The sequence below is a fragment of the Carassius carassius genome, chromosome 44 (assembly GCF_963082965.1).
Source record: "Carassius carassius chromosome 44, fCarCar2.1, whole genome shotgun sequence".
NCBI lineage: Eukaryota > Metazoa > Chordata > Actinopteri > Cypriniformes > Cyprinidae > Carassius > Carassius carassius.
Genome location: NC_081798.1, coordinates 11,734,347 through 11,760,557, shown reverse-complemented (window position 1 = coordinate 11,760,557; position 26,211 = coordinate 11,734,347). Strand labels below are relative to the sequence as shown.

General features: G+C 40.4%; 1 protein-coding gene across 1 annotated transcript in view; it reads left to right on the top strand.

The window, feature by feature from the left end:
• The window catches only part of LOC132126786 (rho guanine nucleotide exchange factor 10-like protein), a 105,187-nt gene extending 79,576 nt beyond the window's left edge, over positions 1-25,611 (top strand). Inside the window, exons 19-21 of the mRNA XM_059538284.1 lie at positions 8,471-8,642; positions 23,293-23,415; positions 24,419-25,611. Of these exons, the coding sequence (XP_059394267.1) occupies positions 8,471-8,642; positions 23,293-23,415; positions 24,419-24,957 (834 nt within the window). The 3' untranslated portion in view covers positions 24,958-25,611. The remainder of the gene's footprint in view (positions 1-8,470; positions 8,643-23,292; positions 23,416-24,418) is intronic.
• The last annotated feature ends 600 nt before the right edge of the window (positions 25,612-26,211 follow it).

Genomic DNA, 26,211 nt, shown 5'->3' with positions numbered 1-26,211 from the left:
AATGTTTTGTTAGACAGTGAAACAAGAGTCCGCTGTGAATCACTTTGAAATCAAAGAAACTGGATCCTGAGTCATTGAAACCTTCATGATGTGTGGCCCTTGAACCCACTGGTCGGATGGTGATTTTGAAGGTAAAAAAATGCTGTGCATTGTGGAAAAAGATAAAGGAAGGAAGCTCTTCTGCTTGAGAACCTTAACAGTGAATGTTGGATCCCAATAAAACAAGCATCACAGTGTAAGGAGACTATTTAGAATAACCCATATGAAGGATTACAGCATTTTGAAATTTTAGTCTACCAAGGACTTTTCTATGGCAGCCTATCTCCTCTATATCTCAGACTTTAAATTTATATCATATCTCACAATTAACACTTGGGTCTTAAACTGACTTTATGTCTCAGAATATGTCATTATATCATAATTGGACTTAGTGTAGTGTACTGTAGTTTATAATTCTCACAAGTGGAAGTATTTATCATAATTTTTACTCATATTCTCATAATTGTGACTTTCTCCTAATGTTATGTTTTCACAATTACATTTATTATCTCACAATTATTTTTTTTTACTCAGACTGAAGCAGGCTTCCTTTTGACTCCTAGAGAAACAATATTTCTACAGTGATAACTAAGGATTTTAGATTTCAATGAGTTAGCATTAAAGGGTTAGTTCACCAAATGACTAACTATTTTAAATATGTCAGTATTAACTCAGCCTCATGTCGTTCCAAACGCGTAAGACCTTTGTTCATCTTCGGAACACAGTTTAAGATATTTTAGATTCATTCCGAGAGCTTTCTGTCCCCAAAGTAGTCCATGTGACATCAGAGGATCAGTTAAAATTTGTTTTTGGTCCAAAAATTATGACTTTATTCAGCATTGTCTTCTCTTCCGGGTTTGTTGTGAGTGCGACTGCTGTGACAGTTGATGTACGACACTGCTGACGTGTTATCTTTGTTATTAGGCGCACCAGAAAACACGTCAGCAGCGTCATACGTCATCAGCGTCGTGAACACGCTTACAACAGACCCTGAATTCTAACTGACCCTCTGATGTCACATAGACTAATTTGAAGATGTTTTTATTACATTTCTGGACATGGACAGTATACCGTACATACATTTTCAATGGAGGGACAAAAAGCTCTCGGACTAAATCTAAAATAGATTGATTCTCTTATTGTTGCTGCCACCATGTTTTGGACTCTGTGTTTCATTGTGAAAGTGAAAATACTTTGTTTGGCCTTCCAAAAGAGGACACATGAATTTAAATTGTATTTATTTACTGAGATATATGATGCCACATTTGTCCGTGTGTAAACATGTTGCGCAGCGCAAATTTGTGAATGAATGTTCCGAAATGAAGTAAACTTCAACAGATTTCCCCTCCTCAGGGAATAGGGAGCAATGAACACCATGTAGAGACCACGTCAGTCGGAGCATAGTTCATGCACGGAGCTCACTTCATATGATCTGATTATCTGAATCAGGTGTGTTAACAGAGACACATGTGCAGAGCAGGGTGGCGCGAGGACTGTAATTGAAAAACGGTATGTTTTTTTTTTTTTTTTACCTTAAACCACATAAACACATTGCATAACACCAAATACGTTTACATTTACATGAATATTTAGTCATTTTGCAGACTTACAATTGGGGGATACATAAAGTGATTCTTCTTAAAGAGGCGAACAAAAACAGGAAGTGCTTGCAATACCAATTTTTTTACATTGTTCAAATAAGTACAAGCTAGAAAAAAAGGAAAAAAATAAAGAGAAAGGTTTCTTTATTATATATATATATATATATATATATATATATATATATATATACAGTACAGACCAAAAGTTTGGACACACCTTCTCATTCAAAGAGTTCTCTTTATTTTCATGACTATGAAAATTGTAGAGTCACACTGAAGGCATCAAGGGCTATTTGACCAAGAAGGAGAGTGATGGGGTGCTGCGCCAGATGACCTGGCTTCCACAGTCACCGGACCTGAACCCAATCGAGATGGTTTAGGGTTGAGCTGGACCGCAGACAGAAGGCAAAAGGGCCACAAGTGCTAAGCATCTCTCGGGGAACTCCTTCAAGACTGTTGGAAGACCATTTAAGGTGACTACCTCTTGAAGCTCATCAAGAGAATGCCAAGAGTTTGCAAAGCAGTAATCAAAGCAAAAGGTGGCTACTTTGAAGAACCTAGAATATGACATATTTTCAGTTGTTTCACACATTTTTGTTATGTATATAATTCCATATATAATTCCACATGTGTTAATTCATAATTTTGATGCCTTCAGTGTGAATCTAAAATTCAAAAATTTATTATAGTCAAAAAAATAAAGAAAACTCTTTGAATGAGAAGGTGTGTCCAAACTTTTGGTCTGTACTGTATATATATATATATATATATATATATATATATATATATATACTGTATATACTGTATATAAATGGTGAAGCCAAGTAGTTTTAAAAGAGATGAGTTTTCAGCTGTCACTTGAAAAATGTCAGGGATTCAGCACTCATGATAGGGGTGGGAAGATCTTTCCACCAGCCAGGAATGGTAAATGAGAATGTTCTGGAAAGTGATTTTAATCCTTTCTGTGATGGTGGCACAAGACATATCCCACTAGCTGATCTCAGACTTCTGGAGGTGATGTAGATTTGAATAGTGAGTGGAAGTAGAGGGGTGCTGAGTCTGTGGCTGTTCTATATGCAAGCATCAATGTCTTGAACTTGATGCGAGCTTCAACTGGTAGCCAGTGCAAGGAGATAAAGAGAGGTGTAACATGGGCTCTTTTTGGTTAATTGAAGACCAGTCATGCTGCTGCATACTGAATCATTTGTAGAGCTTTGATTGTGCTTGATGTAAGTCCAGCCAGAAGAGTATTGCAGTAGTCCAGCCTAGAAATGACAAGGGCCTGGACAAGAAGTTGAGTAGCATGCTCCGTTAAAAAGGGCCTGATCTTTATGATGTTGTGCAATGTAAAACCTGCAAGATCGAGCAGTCTTTGCAATGTGGTCTTTGAAGGTCAGCTGGTCATCAGTGGTTACACCAAGATTTCTGACCAAAGTTGATGGGGGAATTGTAGAAGAGCCTAGCTGGATGGAGAAATTACACTGTAGAGTTGGAGTGGCAGGGAAGACAAGAAGCTCCTGTCTTTGCCAGGTTGCTGTAGGTGATATTCTTTCATCTATGCCGAAATATCCGCCAGGCAGCCTGAGATCTGTACCGCTACCATTGGATCATCTGGGAAATGAAAGATAGAGGTGTGTTATCAGCATAGCAATGGTAGGAGAATCCATGTGCCTGTATGATGGGACCCAGTGATGTTGTGTATATGGAATAGAAGAGGGGTCCAAGAACTGATCCCTGAGGAACCCCAGTGGCAAGTTGATGTGCTTTGGATACCTCCCCTGCCCAAGCCACCCTGAAAGACCTATCAGTGATATAGGATTCAAACCAGCAAATTGGAATCCCCAAATACACCATATAATGTTATTTTTAGCAACATCAGATGACCCCTTTAAGAACAAGTTATACCAGTGAGTAGGGTAATGTTAATAAAGTTAAAATAAAATAGAAAGTAACATGACATGATATGTGGCCAAGTATTGTAACCCATACTCAGAATTTGTGCTCTGCATTTAACCCATCCAAGTGCACACACACAGCAGTGAGTACCGAACACACACACCTAGAGCAGTGGGCAGCCAGTTTTGTTGTGGCACTAATTGGAAGCGAGTGCTGTTAATTCACTTCCCCCTCCTACAATTCCTGCCAGTACTAAAACTCGAACCCATGACCTTTGGGATACAAGTTCGACTCTCTAAACATTAGACCAGGGCTGCCCAAAAAACTTGTTTAAACGTTTTAGTAAGCCCTCTGGTCAAACAAGTTTGGAAGCTGCTTCTGTCATAAGTGCCTTTTCAAATTTGAAGATCTTTATGGCTTGCTTATTTATAAAAAGCTGCAAAATCATCACAGTTGAGAGTTGAGCCCCTCAAAGTTAACAAAGATCAATTTAGAGAATGAAGCGCATTGGGCAGCTCTAACTGCGTTATTGAACAGATCTGTGTTGCCTTAAGATGTCATAGTCTATGTGTAGTAACATTTTACCTAATTTCCATTAAAATCCTCTTCAGTTTGTTTTGAGGATGATAATATTTTCACTGTGCTTTGACAGTTGTTCATTTTGCCAGTGCAAAATGGTATTAAATTCTTTGACATGATCAAAGGACAAATAAAAAAAAAAACAGCTGGAATCATATTATCTTAGTTTCAGGTTTTAACATTTTAAATCGACAGTCAAAATTTCTCATCAACCTTCTTTGTAACAACTTTGTAACAACAATGGCTTTTTGTACACAACTACAGAGAAGAAAATATTATTATTAAAATATTAAAAATTATTAAAGAGCGTCAGTGGATGAATGTCACAGTTTTGCATTGTGCTTTGAAAACGGCATGGCATAGCCTAGATTTATGCTTCCAGGTTGAAAATAAAACTTATATAGTACAGTTTGTGATCTTAAATGGTAATTGTGTATTAACAGCTGTCAACCATGTTGGTAGGCAAATGCGCTGTCAGAACATATTTATATAACACATTTTTTATTTTGGTTGCGCATGCGGACCTGCGGACCACTTATGTGCACCCCTGGTTATATAAATTTTTATAGCTAGCCTAGAACACAATGTTGAAGGATTATTTCAAACTGATATTACTTTTTTTTTTTTTTTTGGAAAATTAAAATCTATGTGATATTTTGGACAGACTGATGTGAAAATGTATATTTTGTAGAATGTTGCAACTTAAACAACATTGGATGTCAAAAATAACTGGACACAAAAAAATAACGAGACATTCTTCAGGATATTTTCTGTTATGGTCTACAGATGAAAGTAAGTAATTTAGTTTGAAACAGCATGAGAGTGTGTAAATAATGAAATAATGTTCATTTTCAGGTGAAGGATCTGTATCTCTTATGCTCCTATTTCAGTGACAGTGTAAACTGGTCTGGACCACCAGCTTAATCTTTTGATTGGGTATCTGTTGCTCAACTAGATGTCTTTTTTATAAAGATGACCAGAACAATTCCTGCTTCTTAACCTATTTTTGCCACAGGCTAAAATCCAGGGTTTCTCAGGAGTGGAGCAATCCAAATATCAGCCCTGAGGGGTTTTGCAGGTATCTGACCGATGACAAAAAATGGTAGAGATGTGTCCTCTTCCATGGGAGTATGGTCTCCTTGTAATAATATAAAATGGGTGCGCATATACAGTATGGAGCAACATCCATGAAAAACAAGCTTTCTGAATGCTCATCGTTCTTGTCCTAGTTTTAGACTTTGCATGTTAGGAAGTCCTTGCATATGTACTGTATTGAGAATAAAAGAGGGGCAAATAAATGCTAGATGCATTTGCGATGGACTCTTTATCATTATAGTTCAATATTCTGTTTGTGAGCTAATGGAGAAGAGAAAGCGAATGAGAGAAGAAAGGAGATGGAGTCCTGTTACTGCTTGATTTTGTCATGCCTTATTGAATTCTGTACCAAATTGTGTTCCAATCCTTTCTGCTTGTTTATTCTCCCTGGTCTCTGGTTTTGCAGTCCACCTTTTAACCCATTAGTAAAGCTATGCGACTGCAGTCTGAAATGACTTTATCATGAAGGGAATGTTAATGTCATGTTTATATTTCCCAGTTGAACATATAGGTCAAACATCTCAAATATGACTTCGAATTGATGGTTCTGTTATACAGCATCATTATAGTTTCTTCTTGCTGTGTACAGAATTTGTTACTGTTTTTGTGTGTAATTTATGTTGAATACAATATGGCATGCATCTTTCTATTGGAATGGGTATTTACAGGATTCCTGCTGAATAAATGCTCAACTCAACTCAACTCAAATGCATAATGGGTCTCCAGATTTCAAATGAAAATGTGCCAATTGTGCACAAGTACAATTTAGTAAAATGATTCTAAACTACAACTTGCATAAAATGCCTAAAAAATGTGTTTTAGACACTTTGAATGATCAAAATAATGCCTGTTTTAAATGTAAACATGCAATTTTACTGAATCATATTTAGTTTTTAAGAAAATGCTGGATCACTTGGCATCTTGTCAGGTTTTCCATTATCACAATTATGTCTTTGCCTAAATCATACAGTAAAGTGAGGCATTCAAGTTTATTCCCCCGAAAATTAAAATTCTGTCATTTACTTGCCCTCATATCATTTTAAAGCTGTATGGTTTAGGGGCAAAAACATTTGTGTTAATTGGTGTTTCTATGAAGAACGAAACGCCTACAGGTTTGGAACAACAATAGGGTAACTACTAGGGCTGGGTGATACACCGTTAGACACGATCAACCAGTAGATATTTTGAACATTTTTTCCTCTATCGTGGTTATCCTCTGTCTCGTTCCCGTCTCTCAGGGAACCGAGGTTACCATAGTAACCGGAAACATTCCCTCTGGAGAATGGTCTCTCGACATGGCATAAACGCCTTGGGGACTGTATAGAACAACACTGTCGAAACAGCAAAGTAAAAGGCTCAGCCTCGGTGGAGCTAATATGAACAGTTCTTGTAACACACTAAAATTAATCCCCAACCAATCAAGTACGACCCTGCAACATGCCTCGAGGGGATTGGATGTAGATTTCCACATAGGGATCCAATCAGGGTACTCAGAATCCATGTCCAACGGCAGGTCTTTTATTGAGAGAGAGATGCAGCGCAGTCACCATACAGATACATTATAGTCCGGTGAACGCATACAAGTATGTAATAAAAAGTGCAACAAGCATGTGAGCGACAATGCCAGGAACAATATTAACACACACAGAGAATGGCTGCATTGAGGTGCCACAGTCTAAAGCTGACAATGGTCCCGCCCCCGATCTCGCTACAGGACCAGTCAAGTGTCTAGTGGTTGCAGGTGGAACCATGTGTCGTGCTCACCAATAGGACCTGTGGGACTAATGACTGCATGTCCAGGAGGACACCGCCCTAGTCGAATGGACTCTGACACCAATAGGACATTCCATACCACTGCTGGAATATGCCAAGGCAATAGTGTTGACCACCCAATGTGAAAACTGTTGTTTGGAGACAAGCTGCCCTTTGGCGCTGCCTCCAAACCATACAAACAGCTGCTCGGATTGCCGAAACTGAGCTGTGCAGTTGATATAGAGTCATAAAGCCCTCACCGGACACAACACCTGATTCAGGGTGACATCCAATGAAGTCTCTGACTCTGGAGTGAAAGCAGAAAGAGCCACCACTTGCGTTCTGAACATGTCTAGTGTGATTTAGGCACGTAGCCAAATTTTGGCTTGAGCGTTACATTACAATCACCTGGTCCAAACTGCATGCAGTCCACATTCACTGTGAGCACTTGCAAATCCCCCTCATGCTTGAACAAAGCAAGGGCAAGCAGCAGCGCGGTTTTAAGCAAGAGCTCCTTCAAGCCGACAGTGTGAAGTGGCATGCAGGGTGGGAGGGCTAGCGTTCCCAACACCAAAGCCAGATCCCATGATGGCACTGTAGTGAGGCAGGAGGGTTTTAGTCTTCTTGCGCCTCTTTTTAAAAAATCTGATGACTAGACCACTGAGCACCCGTCAATAGCAGTAGGAAAGGCTGAGACAGCTGCAATGCAAACCTTAAGCGTGGAGGGCATACTGCTGCCGTCCATTCGTTGTTGCAGAAAATTCAGGCATAGGGCAATTTCCTGGTCCAGACCATTTGATTCACACCATTTCTCAAACACTGTCCATTTTCAAGCGTACAGGCATCTTGTAGAAGGACCCTTGCCTCCGCAATCATGTCCATCACACGGCGAGACAACGAATCCGGGTTTACCAGTTCCCGCACACCATCCGCACCTGAAGTTTCCACCATTCTGGGTTGGGGTGCCATATCGACAGCAAAAGGCGTGCTGTCTGTCTGTAAAGGGCTTTTGAGTGTACTCCGCCCTGGCGGTTTATGTACAATACCACATGTTGTCCATGCAAATAAAGACATGATGCTCCCGGACTACTCCGGCAACTTTGGCAACTCCGAAGAGCCAAAAAGACCACTCTCAGCTTGAGGTGATTTATGTGCCACGTCCTCTCTGACTTGGTCCAGAAGCCCAAGGCTGGTACCCTGTCGCAGTGAGCTCCCCAGCCCATCGTCGATGCATCCGTCATGACCACTTTCTGTCACTTAACCAGACCCATCTGGGAGCCGCGTTGGTGCAAGTCGGGGGTTCTGCCTCGTTTTTAAAGCAAAAAAACAAAAAACAAAAACACTATCATGATATAAAATTACTCAAATTGTTATATATATATATGTGTGTGTGTGTATTTATTAATTTTTTCATTGAATGGCAAAGTAACAGAAAATGTCACACTAAACCTGCATTGATATGAAGTTAGATATCTAATTTAATCTCATTTTCCTCTGTTCTGTTTTAGAGATTTGAGGTCCATCAGGACCCGATGGTGAGCGTGGCCCATATGGTACGAGCTGGAGGTGGCGTATGGATGGCTTTTTCAGAAGGTTCCTCTATACGCTTGTTCCATACGGAAACACTGGAGCACCTGCAGGAGATCAACATATCTACACCCTCATCATTTAACAACCCCAGTGAGTATCTCTCCTTTGACCCTACCGAGGGAGCCGTATGAATACAAAAATTCTTTATGCCTTCACACGTGCTTGATCAGCATTGTTTCCATCATTTCTTTGAACTACACTTCTTGTGATAAAAAGACAATGACAGAGAAGTTCTTGTTGGAATGGTTCCTGTAGGCTGGCTCTCCAGGGAATGACCGTGAATAAGTAGCTAACTTAAGACCCCGCAGAGCAGTAATGGAGCTGCGGGGTTACAGGCAGGAAAAGTCACAATGGCACAGACAAAGCTTTCCATTCCAAATGTTGCCATGGCAACACTCTTGTCATTACTCCAGCAGCCATGGCATGTTGGTAATGTGCCAGCGTTTTGCCATTGTGCCTTTTCTCAGTGCAGCTGGTATGTATTTCAGCTGTATTCACTTTTTTTTTACCTCTCTGCACTCTCCTTTAGCCATCTTTATCTCCCTCCGATCCTGTTAAATCTAAAATTTGTCAAATTCGTTGTGGTTCGTCCCCCCTTTAGAAGAAATATATGTAAGCCAAAGCCATGATTTCCACTACCTTTTTGCAGAAGGGAGCTTGTGTAAACATTCATTATATAAGCAAGGAAATTGAAAATAATAGTTTAAGTAAACATCCACACCACTTCAGAGCAATTCAATCCCACACATTAGACTATATAAAGAGAAAATCTGGGCGGTATCGCTCCAGTAGCTCGCAGAATCCTCCGGAGCAGAATAACTCCTTTCAGACTGTCTAATAATGTTTGATTTCACTTGAATGCGATTGTCCATGTTTAGCTTAAAAAAAGCCCATGATTCTCCAGTTGTCACAGACAATTGTGATCAAGTGAAATAGAAAGGAGGAGGAGAAAAATAAACCCAAAGCGGTGTAGCAGACTTTAGGAACTGGCCAGAGCAAGTTAATGTCAACGGGCCTGCTGCTACAACCATGTCTCATTAAAAGAGCGAGAACATCAAACCTCTGGATCAAAGTTATAGCTGTCTTTCAAAAGATACATGAAGAAGTAAAGGGGAGTGTTTTGGCGAAGATGTCTGTGAAGGTCCTGCAACCCTCAGGCTATTGTTGAACTTATGCAGCTAGCTAGCTGTGTTTACATATGTAGTTCACGTTGGGTGAGGTAACTCTGCAATTTTATGTTATGTTGAAGGGTTTACAGTCAATGGAGCACAAAAGTGAAAATAAGCTTTGGCAGATGCCTTCTTCCCCCTTTTTTTTTTTTAGGCCCAGAGAACGTCCCACTGGCTTTCCTGAATATGCTAATCTGCACACATTACACATAGGAGGACTGATATAGTTATTACAGATCAATGGTCTGCTAATCCCACAGGTTTGCACCCAAGTGATGGGTGATGAATTAATTATTGTCTTAAAGTGAACCGATTTTTCTGCAGTTTTTCATCAGCTAGAACCTTCAGATATGATAAGCAAGCCAGACATCAGACTCAATCCTTCCTCTGTAATAATAGCTGGAACAGGCAGATCCATATTACATCAAAGAGAATCTTTGAAATATTATATTATATTATATTATATTATATTATATTATATTATATTATATTATATTATATTATATTATATTATATTATATTATATTATATTATATTACAGTGGGAGTCAGAAGTTTGGGAACCCCATGCAGAATCGGTGAAAATGTGAATAATTTAAAAAAAATAAGAGTGATCATACTGAATGCATGTTTTTTTTTTTTTTTAGCACTGTCCTGAGTAAGATATTTTACATAAAAGATGTTTGTGAATGTGGCGGGCGGTGTAATTTTTGAAACACAAGAGCAAGTTTTTATTCCCTAATAAATAAAGTCCGACTACGCCACCCTAGGGATTAGCCCCAGGGAAAATACTCAAACAATGAGCACAGCACACAGGTTCGGTTCCCTCATAGAATTAGGCAAGAGACGTGAGTAATACAAAAATACAAATGTTTATTAATAGAAAAATACTTTAAAATGTTGGACACTGAAACCCACTTTAAAGTAAACAATGAGAAAAACCATGCAAAAACAGAAACTAAATACCGGCAGGCCTGAGGCTCCCAACGGCAGGAAGCAACATAGAGTTTGATTTTACAGAGCACACTTCCACACGCACACCCAGTGTCACTTAATCACACACTCAGTGTACACTGCACACGATAAAGGACCACCACCAGGAGGAGGAAGAGCAATCCACCCGTGGGACCCCAGCGCCTGCGAAATAAAGAGAAGAAACTATAACAAGGTTCATAAAAGATGACCAGATGGACATCAATAAAGCAAATCCTCACAACAATAAATGTAAATGACAAAAATAAAGAAAAGAAAACCATTCAAGCGCAGGAAAGTCAATTAGTTGGTCACCTAAATAATACAATACAATTTTAGCTCAGTAGAAGTTCACACACCCACACACAAATAGAATTGTACTTATAGATGGTTGATCACATGAACCAAGCAGTTAAATGGCTTGATTAAATATTACACGCAGTTTAAATGGCTTTACAAAAAGAAAGATAAAATAAAAATGAAAATAAAAATCAAGTTAACCTAACAAACTATACTTCCAAAAAATTAGAAGTTAACAGAAAATAAAGAAAGAGAGGTTTCACATCAAACAAAGACACAAAGGGCAGCTAACGTTAGCTCCCCTACAAGTGGAAGGAACCAACTAGCCCCCCACACAAACCAGTGTCAAATATACTGCAACGATAAGAACCAAACGAGCAGTCTCCGTCTCTTTAGTGATGATCGCGTCAGCGCGGCCGTATTAACCGCAGCACTTTAATAGTGTGGAGACAGTAGCAACAATCACGGAATAGAACGAGAAGGAGAATCCATCAGGAGATCACGCTAGATAGCACGCTTAATAGACACGGATTGGTCAGTCATGCCCACCGATTACACCATGGAATACAGGGAATCACGCCTGTGAGGTGAACAGTCATTAGACCAACTAAGCAGCACAGAGGGCACCGCACCAAAGCTACAACCACCGTCGACGCTAGCAAAACAAACGGGGAAATCGGACGTGACGCATCCCAGGTAACAGCCAATCAGACTTAAATGCACGGTACTACTTGCTGATAGGATGACACTGCTGTCAATCACCTGATTCGGTTACATTCCACCACCAGTTTCTGCAACATCGCCCCGACGGTGAACCACACAAAATCCCACCTAGGAACTCAGTTCCAAGGCCGAAACAAGGTACCAACTGTACTACTCACAATGCTGGACACTGAACCCGTACCCACTGCTCGGGGGAGATGGTGCCTATTAGAGTGCTGGCCAGCAGTTCTCCTCCCAGTCCTTCTCGCCATCACCTCACCTACCTCCAGTGAATTGGAAGGCACTACAACTGGTGGTAAGCCCACCTCAACCGCAGTACCCTCTGTTACCCTGCAGATCTCCATAGCTTGCAGGTCACCAGATGTCTGAGGGAGAGAAGGAACAATGTCCTGTGGCCTCGACCTACTTCTAACTTGTGGTGTCTCTGGCACCAAAACAAACAAATCCTCATCACACCCCTCTTCCAAGGGCTGCACAGGTTCAGTCACCAGACTATCAGGCAACCCAATCAGCAGATCCTGACAGATCTGAGCCTTCAGTAAAGATCTGTGCACATGCTTTATTTTTCCCAGATCTGTAATGGGAGCAATGGTATATACCGCCCCACCTTCCTTGGGTGCCCTCATGACCTGGTACACCACTGAACTCCACAGGTCCTGGATTTTACATCTACCCCTCACACTATGATCACGGAGGTATACCAGCTGACCCTCCTTCAGTGGTGCTTCCGTCACCCGCCGGTCATGCCGGGCCTTTCGCCGATCGGCTGCAGCACCCAACTGTTCACGAGCACCATCAAACGCAACTTGCAACCGATCCTGCTGCTCCAGAATCCACCTATTAACCCCGCCTGCCAATGGCTCTTGGACTCTGCCCAGTAAGAAATCAACAGGAAGTCTAGGTTCCCGTCCAAACATTAGGAAAAACGAAGATTCCCTGGTTGCCTGATGAGGAGTAGTGATGTACGCAAAGAGTACCTGGGGGAGGCAAAACGGCCAATCACCCTTTTTGGAGGGTGGCAAAGTGCGCAACAGATCATGCAAGGTTCTGTTAAAACGCTCACACTGGCCGTTTCCGGCCGGGTGATATGGGGTGGTACGTGACTTCTCGACTCCATAAAGACAACAGAGCTGTTGAATAAGGACAGATTCAAAATTCCGACCTTGGTCAGAGTGGATACGCCCCGGCACGCCGAATTTACAAAACCACTCCACTACAAGAACCTGAGCTACTGTCTCTGCCCGTTGGTCTCAAGTGGGTACTGCCAAGGTGTATTTTGTGAAAATATTGGTCATGACCAACACATTCTCAAGGCCAGACCTCGAGGGCTCCAACACTGTAAAATCCAAGGCCACAATATCGTTCGGCCGAGCAGCCAACAGATGCCCCATAAAACTACCCGGGGCAGTGGGGACACCTTTAGCACACTGGCACCGCTCACACTCATGACACCAACGGTCAATATACCAGGCCAGTAGCATCGCTGGCACACTAGCTGGAATGTACGCTCTACCCCCTGGTGCCCATGCTGTTGGTGAAGCTGGGTCAAGACATAGTGTTTCATAACTGCCGGTAATAACACCTGGAAGATTTCCTCTCCCCCGTCTGAGCAGAACACACGCCGGTAAAGCACTCCATCAGTCTCCACTAGGCGGTCCCATTGCCGAAGCAGAATAATTGCCAACCTGGAGAGTGTCTTGCGCTCATCAGGAGTCGGGGGCAACTTACGCCTCCAAAACTGCAACAACTCTCCTATGACTGGGTCTGCTACCTGCTGAGCAACCAGGTCGCTATTTGAAGTACAGGGAAATGCAGTCATCTGCTTGACCAAAGTCACCAATCCACCTTGGGCAGCTTGCTGCAACTCCATTGGAACGGCCATACCTGAACACAAGTGGTGCACTTCCGTACCCGGAAGATTTTGACGAGACAAGGCGTCAGCATTGCGATTGCTTGGCCAACTTGGCAAACCCCTCAACAAACCGTCGATAATAGCTAGCGAATCCCAAAAAGGAGCGCAACTCTGCAACACTGGTGGGACAAGGCCATTGTGCAACTGCCTCTACCTTCCCCGGATCAGTAGAAACTCCATCTGAAGAGATGACATGCCCCAAATAGTGTACTTCCTTTTAAAAAAAGGCACACTTAGATAGTTTGGCCTTCAACCGTTCAGTCTGCAAGCGGCTCAGGACAACCTTCATCCGAGCAAGATGTTGATCCACCGAGGAGGAAAAGACAACAATATCATCAATATATAAAAGAAGGGACTGGCATTGCTGATCACCAAACAACCGCTCCATCAATCGTTGGAAGGTGCTTGGGGCATTGCACAACCCAAAAGGCATCCTGTTCCACTCAAATAGGCCAAACGGGGTGCAAAAAGCAGTTTTAAATTTGTCCCCTTCAGCTACAGGTACCTGATTGTACCCGCTGGCCAGGTCCATGGTAGAAAACCAACGGGCCCCGGCCAGCGAGTCCAAAGTCTCCTCAATACGTGGCAGAGGGAACGAATCCTTCCTAGTCTTTGAATTTAAGCGACGGTAGTCCATGCACATGCGTAAACTACCATCCTTCTTTTTGACCAAGACGATAGGTGAAGCATAAGGACTGCAGCTCTCTCTAATTACCCGATTTTCCAACAATTGATTGATATGTGCCTTTACCACCTCATACTCGGATGGAGGAATACGCCGAAACCGCTGCCTAACAGGGGTGTCATCCAACAAGGGGATCTCATGGGATATCAGATTAGTACATCCCAAATCCCCATCGTTCATAGTGAACGTGGACACATACTTCTCCAGTAATGCCCTGACCTTACCCTGTTCTTCTTCTGGCAGCACCGATAGATCTAGCATAGTTACCTGTTCCTGAACAGTGGGAGAAACCTGTACTACCTGTGTACTCACCTTGGCGGTAACCATCTTAACTTCTGTGACCTCTGGGGGCAAACTAATCACATCAACCTTATTCACTGTACCAATGACAGTGCTAGAGTACAGCAACACATCCACAGTACCAACATTAACTATGGGCACATAGACTGTACCACCATCCACCTTTAAAAGAGAAGGAGATGCCAGCAAACCTGCCGGTAGACCAGATGCTGGTGGTTCAAACAGTACTGTAACTCTCGAATATGTCACCGAACAGGTTGCAGCAACAAATTTCATGTTGCCACCCGAGATGCGACACGCCCGACGTCCCCGCACTTTGACTCGCCCCCCCCAGAATCCGAAACCGACTGACCGCCAAACTGATGGCAATGTTGTAAAGCCTGAAAAACAGAATGAGGGGCCTGTGACACGATTGGTAGGTCGAAAAGAGCTGTACCATGCTGGCCAAAGAGCTCCTGGTAGCAGCGGCCCAGGATGTTCATGCCCAACACCCCAGGGACATCTGCACACATGCCACCAGGGGGATCTCGGACCACCAGCACACCGCAACCTAAAACTACTCGACCACAGAGCTCCACGTCTAGTTCCAAATAACCAACATAAGGAATTGAAAGGCCATTGGCCGCTCGAAGCTGTAACCAATGACACGCTTTAAGCTGTTCCTGACCCCACAACCCAAAATTAGCCACAAACCAACTTTCAGTAATGGTGGACACCATGGAACCGGTGTCCACCAGGCAAGGTACATGAACCCCACCCATCAATACAACAAGCTGAGGGCAAGAAGACATAAAGTGTGACATAAAATCAGAACCAGATACATTTTTGGAGCCTATCCTTTTCCCAACCAAGTTGTGGCCCTGCAACTCGGTGGGAACTAGTTTTCCGACGGCTGCACGGACGATGGCTGTCCACCTCTCATTAAAGCAGAATTCAAACGGGCTGATGGTGGAATGGATATCCGCTCCCCATCGCAATCCCTGGCAAAATGGCCAGGTTGCTGACACCTTCTGCAAATTAAATTAGCCTTAAATGGTCGCGAACGTGACTGGGGATTTTGCAGCTGAGCCATACCTTGGGTTAACTGATTCAATTGTTGTTGCTGCTTTCTGAGCATTTCCCGTAGTTCACTCATTTCTGACATTGCTGAACCACTGTTGTTACCGTGCTGATGTCCCTGCACCCCATATTGAATGCCATAAGCGGATGGAACAGACTGACTTCGACTACGCACCCCACCAGGCATGCCTTCTCTTTCCCAACGAAGAGCTTCACTGCGAATGTCAAACAAAGTGGCAGTAGGTTGACGACGCACCAATTGTTTAAGTTCACGTCGAAGAGCGCAATCATTAACGTATTCAACAAACTGATCTCTTAGCAAAATTTCAGCGTTAGGCATACCATGAGGCGACTGATTTTTAACTTTCTCCAGAAGACTCATCAGAGCCAAGGAGAATTCTACCAATGTCTCCCCCTCCTGCTGTCTTCTGGAAAAGAACGACTCCTGGAGCGCTACATAAGACTTTGTGCAACCATACAAATCACGCAATACCTGAATAATTTGATTCGGATCCTCCCTCTCGTTCCTAGACCGATAACGGATTTCTTCCCTCGCCTCTCCCTCCAGATGATCAAACAAGAAAAATGCCTGATCAGCGGTAGACAGATGGCGGAGTCGCATACAGGCCTGGGCTTCCTCCACCCACTCATTGATGCCAATGCCTGACCGGGCACTAAACTTTGGACACTTACGATCCCGGGGAACGAAAACAAACCGCTCCGCTGTCGAAGCACCAGCACCAATGCGTGGGGGATCTGCAGTCACAGGAATAGTAACATTAGATGGACCTGGCTGTGCATCCAACACTGGCTCTTGCCGCAGCCTTTCATTATCAGCTTTTAGTTGGGCTACTAAATCTCTCAACTCACGTAATTCATCCTCCATTTTGTGTAACTGCACAAGCACTTACCACAAATATAGAATAAGATTGACTTGTGCCGATCCACCAAAAAGAGTGACTGCTACTGTCTGGTTCCTACCAGAAAACAAAGAAAGAGAAAAAAACAAAAAGACAGACAAACAAAATACCCACGTCTCTGTACTATACAAGAGGGACCCTGCCGACTACGCCAGAATGTGGCGGGACGGTGTAATTTTTGAAACACAAGAGCAAGTTTTTATTCCCTAATAAATAAAGTCCGACTACACCACCCTAGGGATTAGCCCCAGGGAAAATACTCAAACAATGAGCACAGCACACAGGTGTACACAGACGTGAGTAATACAAAAATACAAATGTTTATTAATAGAAAAATACTTTTAAATGTTGGACACTAAAACCCACTTTAAACTAAACAATGAGAAAAACCATGCAAAAACAGAAACTAAATACCGGCAGGCCTGAGGCTCCCAACGGCAGGAAGCAACATAGAGTTTGGTTTTACAGAGCACACTTCCACACGCACACCCAGTGTCACTTAATCACACACTCAGTGTACACTGCACACGATAAAGGACCACCACCAGGAGGAGGAAGAGCAATCCACCCGTGGGACCCCAGCGCCTGCGAAATAAAGAGAAGAAACTATAACAAGGTTCATAAAAGATGACCAGATGGACATCAATAAAGCAAATCCTCACAACAATAAATGTAAATGACAAAAATAAAGAAAAGAAAACCATTCAAGCGCAGGAAAGTCAATTAGTTGGTCACCTAAATAATACAATACAATTTTAGCTCAGTAGAGGTTCACACACCCACACACAAATAGAATTGTACTTATAGATGGTTGATCACATGAACCAAGCAGTTAAATGGCTTGATTAAATATTACACGCAGTTTAAATGGCTTTACAAAAAGAAAGATAAAATAAAAATGAAAATAAAAATCAAGTTAACCTAACAAACTATACTTCCAAAAAATTAGAAGTTAACAGAAAATAAAGAAAAAGAGGTTTCACATCAAACAAAGACACAAAGGGCAGCTAACGTTAGCTCCCCTACAAGTGGAAGGAACCAACTAGCCCCCCACACAAACCAGGGTCAAATATACTGCAACGATAAGAACCAAACGAGCAGTCTCTGTCTCTTTAGTGATGATCGCGTCAGCGCGGCCGTATTAACCGCAGCACTTTAATAGTGTGGAGACAGTAGCAACAATCACGGCATAGAACGAGAAGGAGAATCCATCAGGAGATCACGCTAGATAGCACGCTTAATAGACACGGATTGGTCAGTCATGCCCACCGATTACACCATGGAATACAGGGAATCACGCCTGTGAGGTGAACAGTCATCAGACCCACTAAGCAGCACGGAGGGCACCGCACCAAAGCTACAACCACCATCGACGCTAGCAAAACAAACGAGGAAATCGGACGTGACGCATCCCAGGTAACAGCCAATCAGAATTAAATGCACGGTACTACTTGCTGATAGGATGACACTGCTGTCAATCACCTAATTCGGTTACACATACAGTCCACAAGATACTTTGTGCTGTTACCTGGATGATGCACAACTGTCTTTCTGTTTTGTGATGGTTGTGCATGAGTACCTTGTTTGTTCTGAACATCTGAGAATTTTTATTCAGAAAAAAATCTTTAAGGTCCTGCAGATTCTTCAGTTTTCCAGCATCTTTGCATATTTTAACCCTTTCCAGCATTGACTGTATGATTTTGAGATCCTTTTTTTTTTTTTTTACATTGAGGACAATTGAGGGACTCAAACACAACTATTAAAAAAGGTTCAAACATTCACTGATGCTCAAGAAAGAAACAAGATGCATTAAGAGCTGGGGGTGAAAACGTTTGGAATTTGAAGATCAAGGTAAATTGTAGTTAATTTGTGTTCCAAGAAACATACAGGTATCTTCTGTTGCTTACAATGGCAGAACTAAATGAAAAAAATAAAATGATATTTCAACAAAATAAGAAAAATTTGGACATCTTAATCGTGTTCAAAAGTTTTCAAGTTTTATAATATTTACAATATTTCAGTTGCGCTACATTTGAAAAATAACTTTTCTTCTTAACAGTTGGGACGAAAACATGTCAAAACGTGTTAAATGAGATTACATCTACAGTAATTTTATACAACATACATTTTATGAAAATATATCAATCAAACCTAAATCAATGTATTTACAAGTTTTTTTTATATTTTCAAGATCGAAGTGAGATTTTTAATCAAAACTTCCAAACTGAATTTTTCGGCTTTCCTTGCAGGAAAAAATTTTTTTCTCTCTAATTGATCAAGTTTTTCCTTGTGTAAATGGCACACAGCAACACTATTCAGCCTGGTTTGTGTCATGGTACTTTTTGTGGCATGATTTTTAACAGACTTGCTCTCGCTTCCTCTTGTTGTGATGCCTGAACACTACACAGCTGTGCCTTAACTGATCTGTCTTCATATACACATGTTGTTACTGCTGTCTTGTGACAATCTGATTTTTCATGTGAACCGAATCTTTCAAGAGCTTTCTTCCAATTCTTGAAACCAAATGAAACAAATGCTGGTTCTGTATTTTTCGCAAGGGAAGATGCTTGTGTTTTAAAAGCTTTACTACAGTAAAAACACAAAACACCTTCAACATTTGGATTGAAATGGAGCCATTTAAATTTGCTGTACCACTGTGTCTGAAATGAAAGGGTACGGTCTGATAGTGTCTGCTTTATGATAAATTTGGGATCGGGGTGGTTTGGTTTTGTTGCCGAGAAATGTTGATCAGAGTCTGCAGATTCTTCCCTGTTCATCAAATCAGTTCTCTCTTCTCTTCAGTTCTCACATGCTTCCTCACTTTTTCCCTCATCTCCACCTCTCTCTCTTCCTCTTTTTCCCTCCCTTCCTCACACATGACTGACACTTCCTCACAAACATCCTAAAAACAACAGACATAAATAGCATATAGGGGGCAGGGATCACTCATTTATTGACTCATTTACCATTTACATAGTTAAACAACTTCACAAGTTTTTAATTAGATGTATATTTAGAAACCCATAAATAGCCTACAGTACAGTGATTGATACTATTGGAACACAACCTTTATACATAAAACTAATTTTATTTAACAGTCTGAACATAAAATAGAAAATTTCTTTTTTTCTAGCGATTATCGTTGATTTGATTACACAGATCCTATTCAAACTGAGCTGACCTAGACAATGATGTCTCTGCATTCAATAATAAAATGCATTTAACTGGAAATTCAGTGTTTAAGCTTGTCATTATAAATTACTCTATTCTCCTATTTGATACTATTCAGTGCTATGATACAATCTGTATTATTAAAAGCACTATATAAATAAAGGTGAATGATAGTTAATATTTTGTTTAATGGAATTAAATTGATGTGTAATTCCTTAAAACATTGGCAACAGTTCCAATTAAGAAAACACGGCCTTAAGATAGTCAATCTGCTTTTTATATATACAAATCTCACCTGTACACATTCTGGAGAGGTTGAGCAACTGTCCCCTCTCTCTGTCAGTGACGTCACAGCCTGCCTTTCCTAGAGACCAGTTAGGACATAAAGTAGCAGTAATTAATTAAAATAATAAAATTTGGTAAAGTATTTTAAGATATTCGTCGCAAAAAAAGTATGATTTATTGTGAAATTATAATTCTACTCCGCGAGCAGCATGTAGACAACAAAAGACAGCAGAACGCAACAATTTGTTACGTCTTATTTAGCAGACGCTTTTATCCAAAGCGACAATTAGGAGAGCATTTAACACACTGAATCCGGCGCGACGTGACGAGGTCCACACAGGTTCTGTTGTCTCTTGACGTTACAGTAGGTTAAATCATAACATGAAAACTTTATCACGCGATTCGTGTCTTTGCGACATACTGCAACATACTTACAGTGTGTGTTTGAAAAAAGGATGTAATCGTCCTTTGTTTTTTTCTGGGGTGCATTTTATCCCAGACGGCCTAATAGCAAAGTGATTGTGAATGAACGAACGAAAATTCTAAACAGCAACTAGAGATTTGAAGCTCATAGCAGACGCGCCCAAGAGATGATTCGCTCTGTGATTGGCTGAATGCTACTTCAGTCAAATCTAAGTAACAAATCAGAGAACACTGCCGGAAATATTCACGTTGGATCCCAAAAAAAAAATATATATAAATTGCAGAGGTCAGAATCAACTGTTTCTAAAAGTGCGGGGGACGTGTCCCCCCCCCGGTTGCTACGCCCCTGGGACCAAGGGTTCCCAAACTTTTGAATGGGGTTATTTTAATAATTTCAGGATTTTTTTTTTGTGTTCTGGACTAAATGTAAACATCTTTTATGTACAATGTCTTGCTCAGGACAGTACTAAATAACAAATAACATGCATTTAGTATTATCTCTCTTATTTTGTTAAAATTATTCACATTTTCACTGATTCTGCAAGGGTTTCACAAACTTTCGCATGCCACTGTATATTATGCATCACATATAAAGGTCTGCCCTTAACATTATATTGTAGTTAATTCATTAAATAATTTTGTATCCTAATTAGTTTGAATGACCTGTGGTGTCACCATCTAAAATTGTTTTAAACCACATTTCTTATGTTAAATATACAGCTTTTATCAGTGAAGCGCGGGTTGATCCAAAATGAGCGGTCACCTGCGGTCACGAGTCATCCAAAAATATTTTTTATGATATTCGGGTCATGGTCAGTCGGGTCTTTTGAAATAAAGATGCCAATTAATCCTTTGCAATTTATATAGTACTAGACACAATTTTGAAATACATAGGCCTACACTTTATTGGCTGAAAAACTGGCGCGAAGATGACGCACAAGCTAATTAGACTTTTAAATGAAAATATGCAAACCAAAATAAATAGGCTACTCTCTGTTTATGTAATCCATATGAAATGTATTTCTCTCTGGCGTTTATGGCGAGACCGCATCGTCAACTTCATCTTTGCAGCGACACAGAAAACACCAGTTTATTACTAAACAATTAGATGTCTCCTTGCTAATTTAGACACATTCATAATCATTACTTTAACCGGTTCTTTGTGGCAAGATTTATGCGTGCGGTCATAACGCTTATTATCCTGTAGGCTATAGCATATTTAAGTAATTAAATTAATATAAAGGGCAAATTGTCCATGAATAGCTTAAATGAACAACTACTAGTCGACTACAAAAAAAAAAAAAATAGTCGGAGGCAGCCTTTATTCCACATATTTCTGAACCAGCAGGCCATTCTGGGTTGAGTGAGCAACCTCACGGAATGAGCAAGCAGATCGGGATATTCAGAAATGCGCTCTCCGCTCACGAGCTCTGATCGGAACAAACCCGAACCTCACTGCCTGCTGAACTTGCAGAAACATCAAAATAGACATAGCCAGACTAGATTATGAGCTTATTGATGATTTTTTTTATAAATCTGACAAAATTAGAATATAATATATATATATATATATATATATGTTTTTTTTTTTTTTTTTTTGCCTAGTTCCTACGTCTACGGCCCAATGACACTACGATGAGCATTTACTACTTCTAAATAATGCGGGTCAGGAAGCGGGTTGGGTACAATATTTTATTTTTATTTTTTTTGCGGTCCGAGTTGCGGGCGGGTTAGTTGAAAACGTCGGTCGGGTGCAGGTTGTTTATACATTGATCCGCGCATCACTGATGATATATATATATATATATATATATATATATATATATATATAACTGTTTGTTTATAATACACCCCTAGTTCTTGAACTGCCTAATGTTAACAAACTGAACCTTGTATATTAATAGTTAATGCTTTTTAACCTAAAACTTTATAGTTATAATGCAGAAAGAGTCCAAGTACACATGATGCGTCAACTACAAAGACATCTAATATGCAATATGGATTTTTCCCCCAATCCTCAGCTTTTTATGTTTTCAGCATTCATAAATTCATATGCTTTACTGTAGAACTGCAGATTTATTTGACAATCTATTATTAAGCTGATCCATCTTGCAAAGAAAACAAATGTATAATAGGTGAATGCTCTGCAGAACTAGACAGCTGACATTTCTAGGAAGGAATTCTGCCTAATGCAGTGTATTCACTTATGTTTTTTCATGACCTTCACTGATTTCCTGGTGACTAACTACCATAATGAAAATGCTTCATTTACACATTAGAAAAAGACTCCCCAAGTACTATAGCAACCAAGAGACAGCACGTCATGAAAAGGAATCAATTAGCCACTTGCCGATCACTCATGCAAAGAGAGCTTTATAAAATGAGCATGTGGCCACCATCCATGCTTGCTGAAGTCTCTGCTGTGCTGTTCTTCTTGATTTAATTAAGCTCTGGTGGCTTTCTGATGTCTAAAGACCCAGGGTCAGGGATTTGGGCACTGTGAATGAAGTCGTTTAAATGTTCCATGTTGTTTTTTTGTCCAAACAGCTATTTTAATATTATCATACCTACACACTGCTATAATTGACCAGTTAAATAAAGCTGATGATGGAAGCACAACTGTGAGGGGGCAATCAGCGGTGTGCTGGGTTTTAATCTGAGTCTCCACTGATACAATTATTGTTGATATGCAAGCAGGAAAGGAAAGCAGGACAGTGGTTTTCAGTGTTTGTAAAAATGCAGCATATTGCATAGATATAAACATGCCGACTAAAGAAAGATTTTTTTTTAATGTTGGTGACACATGTATTTTTCTTTTGAAGGTCAGAAGAGCATGAGAGTTACCAGCCTGCTGATTTGCCAGGGACTGCTGTGGGTGGGAACTGCCCAGGGCATTATCATCACCCTGCCTGTGCCCAAGCTGGAGGGCATCCCCAAAATTACAGGTACACAGATGGTGGCTCTTCATGGTACATAAGTGTCTTTAATCTTTTTGGAAAGTCTTGCACAATGACAGGACAATTACATAATGATTTAAAGAGAAAGTTACACAATGATTCCTTTATTAAAATATTTAATCACTCTAAAATTTTACTTCTCTCATTATTTACTCACCATCATGTTTAAAACCTGTTTGTTTGTTGTTGTTGTTTTTTTTCTTCTGTGGCACACAAATTCAAAATCTTGAAGAGTTTTTACAAAGCATTTTTACAAATATCATAACAAATCTAAACACATCATACAAGTGTCATGAAGTAGTTCAGTGTGTCTTGTGATCAAATATTTGATATCCAGCCTAACATAACACATGTCAGTGTCATGTTTAATCACTAAGGCTGCATTTGGTCAAAAATACATTAAAACAATAATAGCATAAATTATTGGTACTTTTTTAAATAAAATATATTTTTTAAGTTTGTTATTCCTATGGTAGTCATTAATCTCCAGTCTTTAGTAACACATAATCGTTTAAACATTTTAAAATGCTGAGTTGCTGCTCAATATCTTTGTGGAAACCATGATGCATTTTTTTATTTTTTTTGAAGAAGAAGTTTAAAAGAACATCTCCTTGCTGAATAAATGAAAGAATTTATATATTTTTTCATTATTATTATTAATATTATTGACCTTAAACTTCTTTAAATTGTAAAATCACATGAACTACCTTTTTATGGTTTCCCCTCTGATTGTCTTTATATGGAAAAAAATCTTCAAAGTTTTACATGTTCCATAAAAAAAAGAAGAAAGAAATAGGGGATAGGAAAAACTGAGGATGATGACCAAATAATAACCAATTATCTGAGCTATTCCTTTAATTCAAAGTCATTTCAGTAAGTAATATGAGCAGTAATGGAAATGAGTTATCAAATTTTAAGGTTTCTCTGACCCTCTGGCATTGCTGCTTTTTACTGATTAAAGCAATTTGAGCTCTCTTTCAATGTGGCACAGGTAAGGGGATGACATCTCTTAATGCACACTGCGGGCCTGTGGATTTCTTAGTTGCCCTTTCCAGCAGTTTGTCTCCTGACCTTCTGAAGCGGGATTCTGTGGTGGAAGGGCATGACTCGGCTTGTGCGGTGGAGGATCGCAGTGACTCGTCCTCTCAGGAATCTCTCAAGCAGCCCAGTATTTCTGCCCAAGTGGATGGTAAAGGCAAGAGGCAGAGTGGGGTGTTGCTACAGTACCGCCTCCGATCAACCTCAGGTTTGCCTGGGCGACCATTAACTGCGAGAGGGGACGAAGCCTCGGACTCATCTTTAGAATCCTTGGAGCACAGCATGGAAGACGGCTCCATATACGAACTCAGCGATGATCCAGACATGTGGGTCAGGGGTCGATCCTGCGATAGGGACGGGGTGAGGAGGGATAGGGTTACCTCAGTAGCAGTCATCTCTGGTGGGAAGGGCTTCCGCCGACTGAGGGAGGGTTCTGTGGCGACCTCCGCAGAAACCACACTTATGATCTGGCAGCTTCCTCTCACGGTTTGAGCTGAAATTGTGTTTTAGGAATTGTGAAATGAAAATGTTGACAATTTACTTACCTATACTGTATGTCATTCCACACCTGAATGACTTTCTTTTGAATTAATGTACTGGTCACTCTTTTCAGCACGGTTACAATGAATGAAAGCTTCAAAAAAGATACAAAATTTTTCATGAAATTGGCTCATCCTCCCAAGTTATCAACATACAGTTATGAACAGTCCTTTTAAAGTTTAAGGGGTTACTTATCTTATAATTTTCCTCTTTTGAGAACCGAAAATCATCCATACTAATTTTGTAAGCTCGACAGATTTATTGAAAAGATCTGACTCAAGTCATTTTACAATTAAGACATCATCAGAGAAAAAAAGAAATAAATAAATTCTTCACACAAAGCTATCAGCTCGCTACTTTTACAGTGTTATTTTTATTCTATTTGTATTTTTTTATTTTTTTATTTTTGTCATTTTGGAGACTGACAGCTCTAGTCCTCAGTTTTATTATACAGAAGAATGTGACCAGGATATTTGAAAGAAACAAAGTAATATGGGTTTGGAATGACATGAGGAGAAGTAAATGACAGAATTTTCATTTCAGAGTGAACTTTCCCTTTTTGCTGGGTATGTGTGGTACAAAATATGAAGCTCTTAGACTGTTCACCCCCCCCCCCCCCAAAAAAAAAGACTTCTATATTAAATGACCTTGCGATCTCAAGAAATACAGGTCCTCCAATAATAATTTCCATAACTAATAGGCTAAGAGTCATAAATTTTCAGTCACTCATTCTTTTACTGTACCTGGAAGCTGTTACCTTACCAGTAGATAATTTAAATCCATGTATTTAATCTCAGACTTCACTGTAATCAGGGCCTAAACTATTCAAATAGAACATTTCCTTGAGGCCTTAGTCCGGTCAGCCTTTAGTGAATTATGAATTTCATACACCACAAAGCTGCTGAGTTTTTATTTTTTATTTTATTCCCCTGCATCTGAAAAAATCATATCAGTGGAAAGTGAAAAGTAAAGTAAAAGGGGTTTTCATGCTTTTGTGCAGTCACTCTGAGAATACTCTCACTCTTTGACTCTTGATAATGTGAACACATGAAGTCAAGCCTGTGCAGGTCAATGCTGTGTGTGTAAAAAAGAAGAAGAAAAAAAACGGATTTCAAAACAATTGAAGGCCTTCATTTCTGTGGTGAATGGTGAAGCCTCATTAAAAATCTTTTTAGTGGACATGTTTATTCTTATGTACACAACCTG